The 15,857-nt window shown below is 46.3% G+C and overlaps 1 protein-coding gene across 2 annotated transcripts in view; it reads right to left on the bottom strand.

Annotated features, from left to right (window-relative positions):
- RCAN1 (regulator of calcineurin 1) overlaps nt 1–10,467 on the bottom strand; it is a 96,628-nt gene extending 86,161 nt beyond the window's left edge. For both annotated transcript variants that reach the window (XM_032276952.1, XM_032276950.1), the window contains exon 1: nt 10,040–10,467. In XM_032276952.1, the coding sequence (XP_032132843.1) occupies nt 10,040–10,282 (243 nt within the window). In that variant the 5' untranslated portion in view covers nt 10,283–10,467. The remainder of the gene's footprint in view (nt 1–10,039) is intronic.
- Nucleotides 10,468–15,857: the final 5,390 nt, after the last annotated feature.

The following is a 15,857-nucleotide window of genomic DNA, read 5'->3' as shown; positions in this document are numbered from 1 at the left end:
GTTGCAGTGAGCTGAGATCATGCCATTGCACTCCATCCTGGATTACAAAAGCAAAACTCCGTCTCAAAAAAGAAAAGCTCTTTTTGAGTAACTTCCTACTTGGAAAAGTCTGATTTACCTTATGAGGGTGTGGGGAGCAAGGGGTAAGTGGGCTGTGAATTCCATGAAGGTAGAGGTGGTATTTGTCATTCACCAAGATCTGTCTAGAGCTGTGCCATCCTTACATTGGGGAAGTGGGCTGCCAGCCTTGGGTCCCACAGCTAGTTTTGCAACCAGCACAGTGCTCAGAACATAGATGGCATCCAAAAGGTATTTGTTGAATAAATGAATGAATGAGCAGAATAAATGATGGAGCGAGGATTCAAATCTGGGTCTGGCTGGTGCCAGTGTCCAGCCACTGCCCTCCACCTGAGCACCAGGGTGACAAATGCCTGGCACGCCACTGGCACGCGCAAACATCCGTTACATCTCTGTGATGGCTGATATCGAGTGTCAACTTGATTGGATTGAAGGATGCAAAGTACTGTTCCTGGGTGTGTCTGTGAGGGTGCAGCCAAAGGAGACTAACATTTGAGTCAATGGGCTGGGAAAGTCAGATCCACCCTCAATCTGGGTGGGCACCATCTAATCAGCTGCCAGTGCTGCCAGAATCAAAGCAGGCAGAAGAACGTGAAAAGACTAGACTGACTTAGCCTCCCAGCCTACATCTTTCTCCCATGGCGGATGCTTCCTGCCCTCAAACATCAGACTCCAAGTTCTTCACTTTGGGACTCGAACTGGCTTCCTCACTCCTCAGCTTGTAGACAGCCTATGTCAGACCTCACCTTGTGATCATCTGAGTTAGTACTCCTTAATAAGCTCCCCTTTAACTCTCCTTTATATATATCGATCTATCCTATTAGTTCTGTCCCCCTAGAGAACCCGAACACAATATATATACATGACTAAAAGAAGAATCATAACTCGTGTGAACCTCAGTTTCCTGTAGATTAAAATACGCTCTTCACAGAGCTATCCTAGGATTGAAATGAGATGTGAAAGGTATATGAAAAATTCACTTGCATTAATGCCATGCTTTAAGATAATGAGCAAAGGCCAGGCGCGGTGGCTCATGCCTGTAATCCCAGCACTTTGGGAGGCTGAGGCAGGTGGATCAAGAGGTCAGGAGTTTGAGACCAGCCTGGTCAACATGGTGAAACCCAGTCTCTACCAAAAATACAAAAATCAACCGGCCATGGTGGCAGATGCCTGTAATCCCAGCTACTCAGGAGGCTGAAGCAGGAGAATCACTTGAACTTGGGAGGCGGAGGTTGCAATGAGCTGAGACTATGTCATTGTACCCCACCCTGGGTGACAGAGTGAGACTCCATCTGTCAAAAAAAAAAAGACGATGAGCAGCACAAGCTTTAGAGTTAGCTGAAACTGAGTTTGAGTCTAGGGACCAATACTTCCTTACTTATGTGACCCGACCTATGTGAGATTACTTGGCCTGAGATTCCTCTTCTGTAGAATGGGGATGATAACAGTACCTATGACATAGGGTTCTTGTAAAGATAAAATGATACATATTGCAGAGACCTGATAAGTAAGCAACAATGACTAATGGGCCCCAGATGGAGGAGAACAGTGAACAGTAATTCTGAGAAATGGCTAATCACAAACAACCCCCTGGGCACAGTGACCTGTTCAGCACATAGCCCACTCCAGCACAGCCATATAAAACTTCCTTCCACCCCTGCCTCTGGGCAGACAGCCCCTTCTCTGCCGTGCTGTCTGTTGCACTCTTATAACATATTTTCATACGTTTTCTAATAAATCTGCCTTTCTTTACCTACAACTGTCTTGGTAAATTCCTTTACTGCCTGTGACACTGGCCCCAGCTAGGTGCACCCATGACATGTATTACATAAATAGGGCACTTAATATACAAAATAAAGCACAAACCCATATGCGGAAACCCTAATCCTCAGCATGGCTTTATTTGAAGATGTGGTCGCTAAGGAAGTAATTAGGCTAAAGGAGTCATGAGGGTGGGACCCAGAAAGCTTGCTCCTCTCTCCACACCCTGAGGAAAGACCACATGGCAATACGGAGAAGGCGGCCATCTGGTGAGGAGACGCCTCACCAGAAACGGACCATCTGGGACCCGACCTCAGACGTGCAGCCTCCAGAACTGTGGTAAATACATTTATGTTGTTCAAGCCTCCTAGTCAGTGGTATTTTGTTGTGGCAACCTGAGAAGATTAATACAGTGATAAAATAAGACAAGCTATTGCTATGTTGAGGGAAAAAAATCCAAAATTCTCTTTCTGAATTAAATAACATGTTTGTCTCTTAATTGTGAATTCAGGCCAACCTCAAATACCTCTCTCTTCGGCAATAATTATGATTGCACATGGGAATTTCATGCAGCACCTGCTGAAATTAGTAACAAAAGGAAAAGTACTGGACCTTTCCAAAGGTTTAGTTTTCCAAGTTCTTTGTTCAGAAATACAGTGGGTAACTGCTGTTAATACTTTAGAAACTTAGTAACCTAGCTATAGTCCTGTCAATGAAGTGTTTTATGTTAAAACTGCAGCAGCTAACACTGTATTCTTTTACGTAGCTGAAGTTAAGACAAAAAAAAATCAGATTGGAAAAAAATCCTTCCCCCCAGCACCCGGAATAAGTCTTATAAGTCTTTTTAATAATGTCAGGGATCCGTTTGGATTTGCTCACCATATTTTTTTTTTTTTTTTTTTGAGACAGAGTCTTGCTCTGTAGCCCAGGCTAGAGGGCAGTGGTGGGATCTCAGTTCACCGCAACCTCTGCCTCCAGGGTTCATGCAATTCTCATGCCTCAGTCTCCTGAATAGCTGTAACTACAGACACACACCATCGCATCAAGCTAATTTTTGTATTTTTTAGTAAAGATGGGGTTTTACCACGTTGGCCAGGCTGGTCTTGAACTCCTGGCCTCCCTAACTGTTGGAATTACAGGAATGAGTCACCATGCCTGGCTTTAGAAAAAAATCTTAATATGCATTTCTAGACATTGATTGCTCCACAGAAATCAAAAAAGTTTACAAAGAAAAAAATGTACTAATGAATATCTAACTGTGGTAGGCAGCCTAGAGCAAGGGTCACCAACCTCTGGGCCACAAACCAGTACCAGTCCACGGCATGTCAGGAAGTGAGCTGCACAGCAGGAGATGAGCCGCTGCAGGCGAGCCAGCAAAGCCTCATCTGTATTTACGGCTGCTGCCCATCACTCACATTACTCCTGAGCTCCGGCAGCAGCAGAGTCCCATAGGAGCATGAACCCTACTGTGAACTGCGCATGCGAGGGATCTGGGTTGCTCCTTATGAGAATCTAATGCCTGATGATTTGTCACTGTCTCCCATCACTCCCAGAAGAGACCATCTAATTGCAGGAAAACAAGCTTAGGGCTTCCACTAATTCTACATTATGGTGAATTGTATAATTATTTTATTATATAGTATAATACAATAATAGAACTAAAGTATGCCATAAATGTAATGCAATTGAATTATCCCGAAACTAACTCCCTGCCCCCTGGTCTGTGGAAAAACTGTCTTTCATGAAACTGGTCCCTGGTGCCAAAAATGTTGGGGACCGCTGGCCTATAGGATGGCTCCCAGGGATCCCCACATCCTGGTATTCACGCCCTTTTGTAATTCCCTCTCCCTGAGTGTGATTTGCACTTACTGACTTGCTTCTCAGGAATCGAATACAGCAAAAGTGGTGGGATATCACTGAGATTAGACTACAAAAAGGTAGTGGGTCCCATTCCATCTGGCTTGCTCTGAGAGAAGCCTGCTGCCAGGCTGCAGGCTACCCTATGGAGAGGGTGCAGCAGCCCCCACACGAGTGAGCATGGCAGTACATACCACTCATTCAGTTCAGCCTTCAGATAAAACAATAGCTGATACTTTACTGCAGCTTTGAGAGAGACTTTGAGGCAGAGGAACCAGGCTAAGCTGTCCCTGAATTTCTGACCCACAGACACTGTGACATAATTAACATTTACTATTTAAGCCACTAAGTGTTGGGTTCGTTTGTTACACAGCAGTAGATAACCAATACACAAACCTATATTGTATATTCACTATGACCCAATCACTCTGACAGGCATTTTATGTGTATGGTAAGATATGAGTACCATCAACAGCCCCATTTACAGGCAGGGAAACTAAGGCATTGGTAGGATAAATAGCTTCCCAGAGTCATACTGCATAAGTGTGAAAGGCATGCTTAAGACCCATAGCCTTAACCAGTATGCTTCCCAGCCTCTTCCCAGCCTCTTCATTCCCCAGTAGACCTCACTGGGGAATGTGAGCATACTGCACCCAATTAAATCTTTAGAGGTGAAAATAAATAAAACAACCCCACCCCAACTAAATCAAATATAGTAAAGAATTTCTATGATGATTGAAATTTACACAACATGAAGCCAACCCTTTCCCCAGTGTCAAAGTCTGAGTTAAGGTAATTAATATTCTCCTGCTGTTACACTTTGAAAATGTTTGTTTTTCCCAAGAAGAGCCATTTTTACTTTCTACTGCCATGGTATAGCCTCCTAATACTAAGAGATCACAGCAGAGTGTTCGGCTGTCTCATCAGCATTCTCAAGCTTTGATGGTGACTAGTATCTACAAAGGAAAAAATTGTCTCTCACAACCTAACAGTGTTCGAAATGACCGGCACTTCCCCACCATCCTTGAGTTGAGTCCTAATAGTTCTGCATAGAGAATGTACACCCAGGATCTACCCACCCCCCACACACTGATGCGTGCACAGTCACCATCACTGTACCAAGAGTGATGGGCTCACAGACCTGTGCAAAGAGGCCCCTTGGTGATATGTATGAAAATGAGTGGATCCTGTTTTTTTTAAAGGAGAGAAACAAAGAGACAAAGAATATGGAACCAACAGCCTCTGCTTTAGCTATTCTGCTCTAGCACAAAGCCCATTTTTTGTTCCCTTATGTAATTGTCCTGAGGCTTGAAAAGCCTGGAGTTGCAGGCAGTAACATTTAAAGCTACTGCTATGGAAGAAAAAACGCTGTGAGTAATGAAGGTGACAGCAGATTGAGCTGAGAGGGGAACCAAGCACTTGTAAGGGGGTGGAGTGCTGGGGAGGGTTAAAAGCAGCTCTGGATGTGAAAAACATCTGATTTAAGAGTCAGAAATCCTAAAATTAGGGAAATAGTGGATAAATGAAAATAAACTTCGCACATATGTAACATGTAGCTTTTAAAAATGTACAACATTCTGAACGTTCCCAAATAAGCCATACCATATTGGAGATCAGATCGTTTAAGGGGAAATTTTATTCATAATTTAAGTCTTTGAAACTGCATGCCTCACCCTCATACTAGGGTGAAAAGTGAAAATGGCCTAAAACTGCCTGGATTTTCCAGTGCAATAGAACCCAACTGTTACTCTCCTGCTAGGATGTCACATTTTACAATATGCTACGACAGAGTGGCTTGGAAGAGGCACAGGCAGAAACACAGCCAAGTATATACAACCATAGGAGCGGAAACTATGTTCATCAGCAGGGCCACCTTAGGTCTTCAAAACACTTCAATCATCAACTTGATGTCCCGTCTACCAGAAAACAAGTTTTGGGAGGCCAAGTGTGTGATCTGCTGTTTGGGTGGAGAGTGAGCAGCACCCATTAAGGCGAAGGGATGCCCCATCTCCTGGTCTGGGGACGGCCAGTAACCCTGCCTGCAGGCCACAGGGTCAAACAACACTCAGGAGAAGGAGACCTGCAGACCAAGCGTCTGGCTCCCATTTTAGGAAATCGAGGCACAGAAAGGGTAAGTCATCTGGCTACAAGTGGAACTTCATTAAATTTTCAGTGGCCTTTTTAAGATATAACGATGCCTCTGGTCAGGCCAAACCCCTGCGACTTCACACAATGGTTCTCAACCTCAACTAACAATTAGAATCACCTGGGGAGCTTTCCAGGCGATTCCCAGCCCCAGAGATTGGAATGGGTTTGGAGTGGCCTGGAAATGGGAATTTTTCAAAGCTCCCTAGAAATTCTGACACCCAGCTAAGGTTGGAAGCACTGCTCAAAGGTCTCTACTACATAAAGAACGTAAGGATGCCACTTGTACTCCTTTTATGCTGACCTGAATATTTTGTTATTAAAAGAAAGTCATGATAGTACTGTATCTATCACAAATCTTAAGTTTTTTTCTTTTTAAAGTAAGTTTACTTAAGCGAAAAGAGTAAATTTTTCTATAATTTTCTGACTTAGCCTTTGGGCAAAGCCCTATGAATCAAACATACATTCACATTTTGGACAAGTGAAAAAACGGTATTCGTCTCCATTACTATACGGAACTATATTCGCTGCTTGGAAAGGAACAGAATATTATCTGAGAACTCTTAAATTCCTGGTCAGCTTGATGACGACTGAATAAACTCTTATTCTAGAGAATCAACTAACCATTTTCAGCCATTCAAAGCACATGTAATTACTGGTTCAAAGCATTGCTTTGCTTTTCTAAAGAGAATAGAAAAACAGACTCAAAAAGAGTACTATAATGGAATACGTTTGTCAAATATTTGTATAAACAGAAAATAATCATATTTTAATGGAATTTTTCATTCATTTGTAACAGTGTGAATCTCTCTAATACATTTAATTAACAGATTCATTATACAGTATTTACAATATTGATACTGAGCCAGCCAATGAAAACAAATCTCACATATCAGGCCAAGCTATTATAGTGACAAAACAGCTTTCGATGTAAATTTTCAAAAGAATTGTAGTTCAGGTTCATCCTTTTCTTTCCTTAAAGGCTAAGCTTACAGAATCATGTGAATATATGTAAAGAAGTTTAATCCAGTCATTTTTCCTTATACCATCACTCTCCAGATCCCACAAACTGACTAAGGAGGGGATGGCCAGACCCCAGGGACTTTGGTCAGCATTGCATTTAATCATCTGTCTACTCAAGGGGAGATACCACCAACCTAGAGTAGACTCACACCTACATTATATCAATCCAAAGGTGACACCCCAGCCTTAACAATAAGGCTGCCATGTTGAAACCTCAGAAGCTACATCTTCCCACCTAGAAGGCTGGTTTCAGCTAAATGAGAAATGGTCCACTTGCTTTCCAGGCTTACCAAGGACATGCCGTGACTTTAGCTCTCAGGTTCCCACTGCATAGAGCTACTTGCCTTCTGAGACTGGGACTCCCTTAGCCCAGCTGGTTTTTGGGTTTTCGCCGATTGCTGTACATCTTACAGGACCCTAGAATTGGACACTAGTGCACAATCCTCCCTCACCCCCATTCTGAAGCTCCAGATTCTCCTAATGGAGGGGAGAGGCTACAATGAAGGCTCTGCCCCATTCTCCATCTCCAATACCACCATCCTAGTCCCACTCTCTTCCAGTCTCCTCTGGATGATGGCAGCAGCCTCCTCCCAGGTCTCCTTGCTTCCTCTCTAACCCACCCACTTTCCCTCCTGAAAGCCATTCTCCACCAGGCTGTGTGGTTAGAATCACACCTGAATCCTTACCATGGCCCCAACGCCCTCCATGGGATGTCTTCTGGCTGCTTATACAACTTCAGTCAACATCAGACTCTGCCTCTCATGCAACCCTTCGGGTCCTTTAAATACGCAGAGTTCACCCTGCACTGGAGCTTCTGCATCTGCTAGTCCCTTTGCCGGGATGCCAGCCACACACACATCTCCCCAGGGAGCTTCTGTCAGCCTGGTCCAGGCTGTGCAGAGGCCTCCCGGGGCCACACCATCTCAAGTGGCTCCACGCTGACTCCTCTGTGTAAATCCCCGTTATCCGCACTGTGCCCAGGGCCATTCTCTGCCCTTCTGCGGGACCTGAAAGGATGACCCAACCTATGGACTCCACTGCTGGGGCTCCCTGGCCTCATGGCTGCCCTCTGAGTTCTGCCAATGAGCTGAGAAGCCTGGGAACTTCCTCCCCGCCTATACCTGGCCTTAGCATCTCAACCCCACACCTTCAAGTCTGCAGCTCCTGCCAGTCGGCTCCTCCCATCGAGTTCTGGTCACGCACATGACATCCTCCCCCAGCTCCATCTTCCAGCTGTTGCTCATGGCTTCAGGCCTGGACATCCCTTGTTGGCTCCCTCAGGCCCCCCCCAGTTCAGCGGCTCTTCCACAAAACCTCCTGAACTCCCATAGCGTTAGGACCTGACCACTCTGACCAAACCCCCTCCCTTTGCCCTCTATCCACCTGTTTCAGTCTCTTCATTGCATTTATCACCATCCAAAAGGATCTTGTTCACTTGCTCTTTTCCTATTGTCTAACTTCTCAACCGCTGGATCCTAAGCTCCATGAAAGCAGGGAGCTTAAAGTGTTCTGCAATCTATCCTCTGGGCCTAAAACAGTACCTGGAACATAGTAAGCACTCAATCAACGGCAAAGCACCAATGAGCCAATGCTAGCCCACTGTCTCTGCTCAGAATATCACCCTATCAGTAAGACCTTCCCGGATCATCTTATGGAGAAAAGCAATCTCCCTGTCCTCTCCCAGATCTCCCCTCCCTCCTCCTGCCCTCCAAGTCTTACTTTTTCTAATAGCATCATGACTTTCTGATATATTTGATATTTCTTTGTTTGTTTCCCTTCTAAAAAAATGTCAGCCCTGGAGGCAGAAATGCTATTTTATTGTATCTTATTTACTGATGTAGCCTCAGAGCCTAGGACAGTACCTATCCCATAGCAAAGTCTCAATAAATATTTGTCAAAATGGATAGCTAGCGCAGTGGGCAAACTTTCATATACCTGTAACAGAATTTCAGGACTGTCTTCAACACTGCAACTAAGTGCTGTCTTATGTGACTTGACCTTGTTCTAGCAGAAAGCCTAGGGCTCCTAAGGAAAAGGCCTGAAATGCTGGCTAGCACTTAGCCTACATGGAGAGGAAAAGGTTTTAGAGGAAGATCAATCAGTAAGACCCTGAGTTCCTGACAATTGTTACTCTAGAAAGCATGCCTGGAAGCTTACCTAAGCACACAGCCACTGTAATTTCTTTCAGAAACTAAGTGGACGTACAAATAAATGACACTTACGCACACCACAATGGTAGTGTATTGGCAGCAGTCTTCAACTACAATTCATTGACAGCATTTGTGGACTCACAGCCAAGCGCTGAAAGCACTGCTTTTTTTGACAGCTGCTCTCCTAATGGGGCAGCTCTCAAAGACCGGTTTCATTCTGTGACGTCCACGTTGTCCAAATTGTATTCTGCACAATAACTGCAGATTTGAAAGAAATTCCTCCTCCCCATCACCATTATTGATTACTCATACCGGCCTCTCACCCTCCAAAGTGTCTAAATTGTGTGGATTTTGCGGGAAGGGTGGGGGAGAGTAGGGGGTAGGGAATCGACTCCCAATGTACTGGGTGTCCCCGAAGGCGGCATGTCCCACCTTCACATAAGGGAGCAAGGTTCGTGACTCAATATCTAAAGGTCTGAAAGATGGTCCCCTTCACCATTCCACCAAAACTGGCCAGCCGCTGGATAATGAGCAACCACGGATCCTCACCCAAACATTGGCTTTTCTTCCAATAGTGCAGATTGGGAATGCAGGGACGTCGTCCCATTTATGAACAGTGAGTCACGTCGCCGCTCAACGTCTGTTTCCTCCTCCCTAGAAATGAGGTGACCCCTCCTCCGGCGCGTAAAAGCGGGGCGAGGGCGAGAGCGCGGGGGGCGGCGGTGCTGCCCCGCCTTGGGGAACAAATTCGCCCCCCTAGTCGCACCAGCCTGAGCGCACACTGGGCCAGGCGAGCCTGTGGGACCCCGCGGTGAGCTGCGCGCTCCCCTGGGGTGCTCGGGGACCGGGACCTTCGGGGTGCCTCCCCAACGCCCCGGCCGGGAAGGGCAGGGTCCGCGGCCGGGCGGCGTCGCTGCCTTCCCGCCCCACGCGCGGCCCGGACCTGGGCGCTGCGACCCGCGCCGCCTCCCCAGGCAACAAGTGTCGGCCCTCCGCCCCGACGGCCCGCCCTGCGCGGCCCTCACCCGGCACAGGCCGTCCACGAACACGCGCGGATCCAGGTGGCAGGCGATGGTGGCGCTGGGCAGGTCCTGCAGGTCCACCTCCTCCATCTCGCAGTCAATGAAGCTCCAGTCGCCGCCGCCCTCGTCCGCCTCGGCAGTCCCTGAGAGGGGCGCGAAGGGCCGCAGCGTCACCCCGGGCCCCGCTCGCGCCTCGGCCGCCTCCGCCGCCGCCCCGTGCCGGGGCCCGGCCAAGCCGTCCTCCATCCCCGCTCCCGCGCGCCCCTGTGCACCCCCGCGGGCTGCGCCGGGCTCGCGCTCCGGGGCCTCACGCGCTCCCGTCCGCGCCCGGCCGCGGTTAACCCCCTCCGGGTCGCTCGGCGGCCGGCGGCAGGCGGTCACCAAGCCTCCCGGCGAGGCGGCCTCCTGGCGCCGGCCCCGCCCGCCACCGTTCCGCGCGGGAGGGGCAGAAACTCGACCCGGCGCCCGCCTGCCCAGTCCCGAGGGCCGACCACCGGCGGATCCGGCGGTGGCCCCTTTAAGGCCGGCCTCGGTTGGGTTATTGTACCCCGCCCTTCCAGGAGAGAAGGCCAATAAAGGAACGGAATTCTCTTCACGTGACGGCCCTTCTGCCGCCCGAAGCCCGAAGCCTCAGAGCGGCCATGTTGGTTAAGGGCAAAGTGCCCGTCGCCAGTTCCGCTTTTCTGCCAGCTGCTGCCAGCTGAAGGGCGCCGGGTAGTCCTGGGCTCTTGGGCTCCTGGGCCCTTGGGGTGATAGATGGGGAGGCAACGTTTCTGTGGTTCTCATGCGGTGACATTTTGAACCACAGGGGCCCACTTTTAGGAACTTAAGCGAGACCTAGTCCTGGCTGTGGCTCTGTGGCCCCTGACAGAGGTTAGATGCTTACCGTATATTATCAGTTATAGTCGCAATAAAGACTGAACTATACCATGATAACAATGCCTTACTTTTCTGTTTCAGCGTATTAGTCACTATACCATGGTACACAATTTATATAATTAGAATTAATTTTTCTGGATTACCACTATATGTCATGTACAATAGAAGATAACAAAAGAATGAAGAGATCACCCCTTTCCTTTGGGAAATAGCGGAAAAATAGAGGACCTCAAATGAGCAGATATGTCTCTCTTCCTGAAAAAAAATAATTCTTTTTTTGGACAGTATGATACAGTGAGAACTTGCGTCTAAATTTCAGCTTTGCTATTAACTACCTGGACAAATAACCTGAATCTCAGTGTCCTCATCTTAAATAAATGAGGACATATTACTAGGAATCCAGTAAATGCTTAATAAATGGTAGCTCTGCGTATGCGCTGGGTTCTACGGAGGTTGTAAAATTAGAGTTGTATTTTTTTCTTAACGTAGGTAGGCTTACTCCCTAGTTAGGAACTGATAGTAGTTATAACAAAAAGTATATCCTACCAACAGCTGAGATTTATTCAGAACTTGAAATGTGCAGGGTTCTATGATTACTATTATGATAGCCTTGGGGCAGTTTGTGTCCTCAAGGAGCTAAACCCAAGAGAAGTAATAATACCCATGCAGAGATAACTCATAAAATGGAATATGACGTGAAGACGTGAAGAAATTGGAACCATCATACTGTGAAAGGAAAATCTTGGGCCCCCAAAATCACTAAGGAAAACTAAAGCTGGAAATGGCTTAGGAGAAACCTTTCTCCCATTCTATTCAAAGTCACCCCTCTGCTCACCAAGACAGATGCAGATCTGATTTGCCACCTTTGGAAAGGCTAATCAGAAATTCAAAAGAATGTAACCCTTTGTGTATCACCTATCTGTGACCTGGAAGCTCTCTCTGCCTCCTGCCTTCGATTCAAGTTGTCCTGCCTCTCCAGACCAAGCCAATGTACCTCTTACATATATTGATTGATGTCTCATGTCTCCCTAACATGTATAAAACCAAGCTGTGCCTTGGCCACCTTGGGCACATGTCCTCAGGACTTCGTGAGGCTGTGTCAGGGGTGTGTCCTCAACCTCGGCAAAATAAGCTTTCTAAATTAATTGAAACCTGTCTCAAATCTTCAGGGTTCACAGTACATTGCTAATGGGCATGTAAAATGATGCAGCCACTGTGGAAAACAATTTGGCGATTCCTCAAAAAGCTCTATGTAGAGCGGCCATATGACCCAGCCGTTCCTCTCCTAGGTACATGCTTAAAAGAAATGGAAACATATGCCCAGACAATAATCTGTACACAAAAGTTCATAGCATCATAATCCAAAATAGCCAAAAAGTGGAAGCAGCCTGAATGTTCACCAACCGGAGAATAGGTAAACCAGGCGTATATCCATACAATGGAATATTTTCCAGCCGTAAAAAGAAATGAAGTGCTGATAATACGCCACAATATGGTGGAAGCTTGAAAACATTATGCCGGGTGGAAGAAGGCAGTTACAAAAGGCCACATGTTGTTCCCTTTATATGAAATGTTCAGAATCGGCAAATCCGCAGACGGAAGGTAGTTTAGTGGGTGCCAGGGTTTGTGAAAGGGGAAAACGGGTAGTGACTGCTAAAGGGTAGGTGGTTTCTTTCTGGGGTGAATAAAATGTTCTACGACCAATTGTGGTGATGTTTGCACAACTTTCTGAATACACTAAAAATCTCGGAATTTTACCTTCAAGGGCGAATTTCATGGAATATAAATTGTATTTCAGTAAGCCTGGTATTTTTAAGAGACCACACGATGTTGGATGAAACTCAGCAGAATGGATGACACTGCCGAGTCAGAAACTCTCTGTAAACTTGGCCAGGCAGTGTGAAAAAGGTAACAAAAGGATGAGGCACCGGTTTTGGAAAAACAACGCTCCGCCAGCCTGTTGCTGGGTGGGTCTGTGTTTTCATCCGTAGGACAGTACGCTCTTTCATTCCTGGCTTCATAAGCCGCTTACAGCATGCAAAGTGGGCCTATTGGACAAAGTGTTCAAGGGGAAGGAAAGCACCAACAAAACAGAAAGCCAAATGCACACAGAGCGAAACGCACCCTCGCAGCTGGCTCTCCGATGTGTTAAGGCAGGAGCGAGCAGGAACAACGTCAGGCGAGTGGTGAGGTAACAAAGTTACCTGTAACTGACTCGAGAATGCAGCTGGCCATTCTGGTCATTGCTCAGATATACCCCACGCCAGATATTTCCCTCCACATCTGTGGATCCCCACCTCTCTCCTCTCCTTCCCCATCTGCACTCCCCTAGGGAGCTAAGTGAAGAGGGTAACGTTTCTTAGTTCTCCGACCAGATCAATTCCTTGTCTGTGTAACCCCGACAATAATAATATTAGTCTCTTCTGTGTAGCTCTTAAATCATTAATGTGTATACACGTAAACTAGCTCACATCACGTTAACACACTGGTGTTATTACTGCAGATTCTTAGAACTGAGGCTCAAAGAGATGGATGACCTTCGCACAGGAAAAGCAGCAAGCCAGGCACCGTGGCTCACACCTGTAATCCCAGTACTTTGGGAGGCCAAGGCAGGTGGATCACCTGAGGTCAGGAGTTTGAGACCAGCCTGGCCAACAGGCAAAACCCCGACTCTACTAAAAATACAAAAATTAGCTGGGTGTGGTGGTGCATACCTGCAATCCCAGCTACTCGGGAACCTGAGGTGGGAGAATCCCTTGAACCCAGGGGGTACAGTTTGCAGTGAGCTGAGATAGCACCACTGCACTCCAGCCTGGATGACAGAGCGAGACTCCATCTCAAAAATAAATAAAATAAAAATAACAATCAATAGCCTCTCCCGAGGAAGAGAAAAAAATCGAATCTGTGAGCTGTCAACAGCACAGGCAGAAACTAAATAAAACATGCTCTTTCAACACAACTTCAGACATCTCCAAGGGCGAAATCAACTAAACCTGGGGGAAATCTCTTAAGAGGCTGTGCTGCCATAAAATGTGTACAAATTCCTCACTAGTTCTTTGGGAATTGTTAGCTGGGTCTCTTTTACCAGCTGTGGCAACAAGACCTAAGATCCATCTCTGCTTCCCCCTTCGGCCCTTAAGTAGAGAGCCTTCCTTTTTCGTTGGCTCAAAGGAGCTGATTTGATCCAGCTCTTCAGATACTCAGAATGGGAAGGAACCAAAATAGGTAAAGAAATGATCTCAGTGATTCTTTTTTTTTTTTTTTAAATGGAGGAGGGACACACATTTTAATTAATATATCCTATCACCTCCCAATCATTTCCTCTCCTTGCATTTCCTTCATGTCAGCCATTGCAATTACCCAATATAAAAGGAGACGAGGCGTGCAGAAAGCCGTGTTTGATTATTTTTGTTCTTAGCACCTGTCTCTTACATCAGTTGCAGCCCAGTTATGCAAACGTGCCTCTGTGTGGATAAATGAGCCTATTCATCTGCCAGGTGGGAAGGTTTTACTCTAGATACTTTTAGTTGCATCCTATTTTGTTCTGGAAATTGAAGGACGCTGTGTGCAGTAGTCACTTGCTAAGTGTTGATTAAATGAACCAAAGGCACTTCTGCACATTCTGAGAAATTATAGACATTTGAAAAATTCATTTAAGGTAGAAGGCAAATTGCTGACTTTCTGAGTGTTTGCTTTTACAAAGAATGAACAGTTCCAAAGACTGTTTCAATGAATAAACCCCTTAAATAATTCGTTCGGAAGGCTCTAGTTCGTTACCGCCTATAAAATGAATAAAAATGCTATGCTATTTTATTGTTATTGTTTTGGTTTGTTTCATTTTAGCAATAGGAACTTTTTTCCCTACTCAAAGTTCATTCTTAAAACCCACTCTTAAAATTTTCTGTTATTTTTGATGGTATTTTGATGCTTTTTAATTTAGAAAGACAGTTATACATTTGATTTGAGGGAAAATATTAGAATTTGGAGACTTTGTCTAAGTGTGGGAAGGAAGGTCACTGACTTTGATGTTTCTCTAAGTTCTCTTTCAAGCGTGTTGACACTCATGTGACTTTTATGTTGAGTTACGGGTCTTCTGGTTGCCAGTGATCACAACACCTGAAGCCAGTTTAAACAGGAGATAATTTAAATTAAGAATGTAGGGCATCTCTGGAAGCCTAAGGTGAGAATACTGCTTCAGGAAGCGTCTAGAAGATGGACCTTGATGCTGTCTAGAAGCTGGGCTGTCTTTTTGGCCCCTGTTGAGGTCATCAGAGGTGGGAGATGGACACATAAGCAAATGGGCCTCGACTTCTGGAAGTCAGCAGCCCAGCACCTCCAGGGAGTGCTCATTGTTCAAAAGGCCTTCCTTTGTTTCACACTAAAAGCTCTGTTCCTGTAGGAGCATTGCACACTCTCCAGAAGCCGGATCGACCTGGCCCTCATTCCAGCTCTATCCTTTATTACCACTATGGCCTTGGGGAAGCCACTTGACCTCTCTGAGGTCCTATGTGTAAAAAGGTGATATGAATAGCTTCCTTCCAGAGGTGCTGCAGAGGCCAGACACAATGCCCAGCTAATGCCTGCCATGGAGGAGGGGATCAGAATGGAAGGATATCAAATTCTCTTGGACCCGGGTTTTTATTTTAAGATCTCCTTCTCTTCTATGTCACAATGTCTTAGCACAAAATAATAGGTATGTAGATCTTCCCCTCTGGCCAGCTTCTCAGGAGTGAATACCAGGGCAGAATCTGGATCCAGGACCTGTTGGCTCTTTTGCTTGCTATGAATTCTTTGGATTTCAAGAGGGATGATAGATACATTAGCGACTCATCCCACCCCATCCCTGGCCTGTTGACAGGCCTCCTTGGCTTCCCTTGGAAGCCACCTGTGTGTGCTGGGTCAGCCTGTCCTGGGATCCGCCTGATGTCACCGACATAATTCC

Source organism: Sapajus apella, unplaced genomic scaffold, assembly GCF_009761245.1.
Source record: "Sapajus apella isolate SASKATOON/1434 unplaced genomic scaffold, GSC_monkey_1.0 scaffold8, whole genome shotgun sequence".
NCBI lineage: Eukaryota > Metazoa > Chordata > Mammalia > Primates > Cebidae > Sapajus > Sapajus apella.
This window is presented reverse-complemented; position numbering and strand designations above follow the sequence as displayed.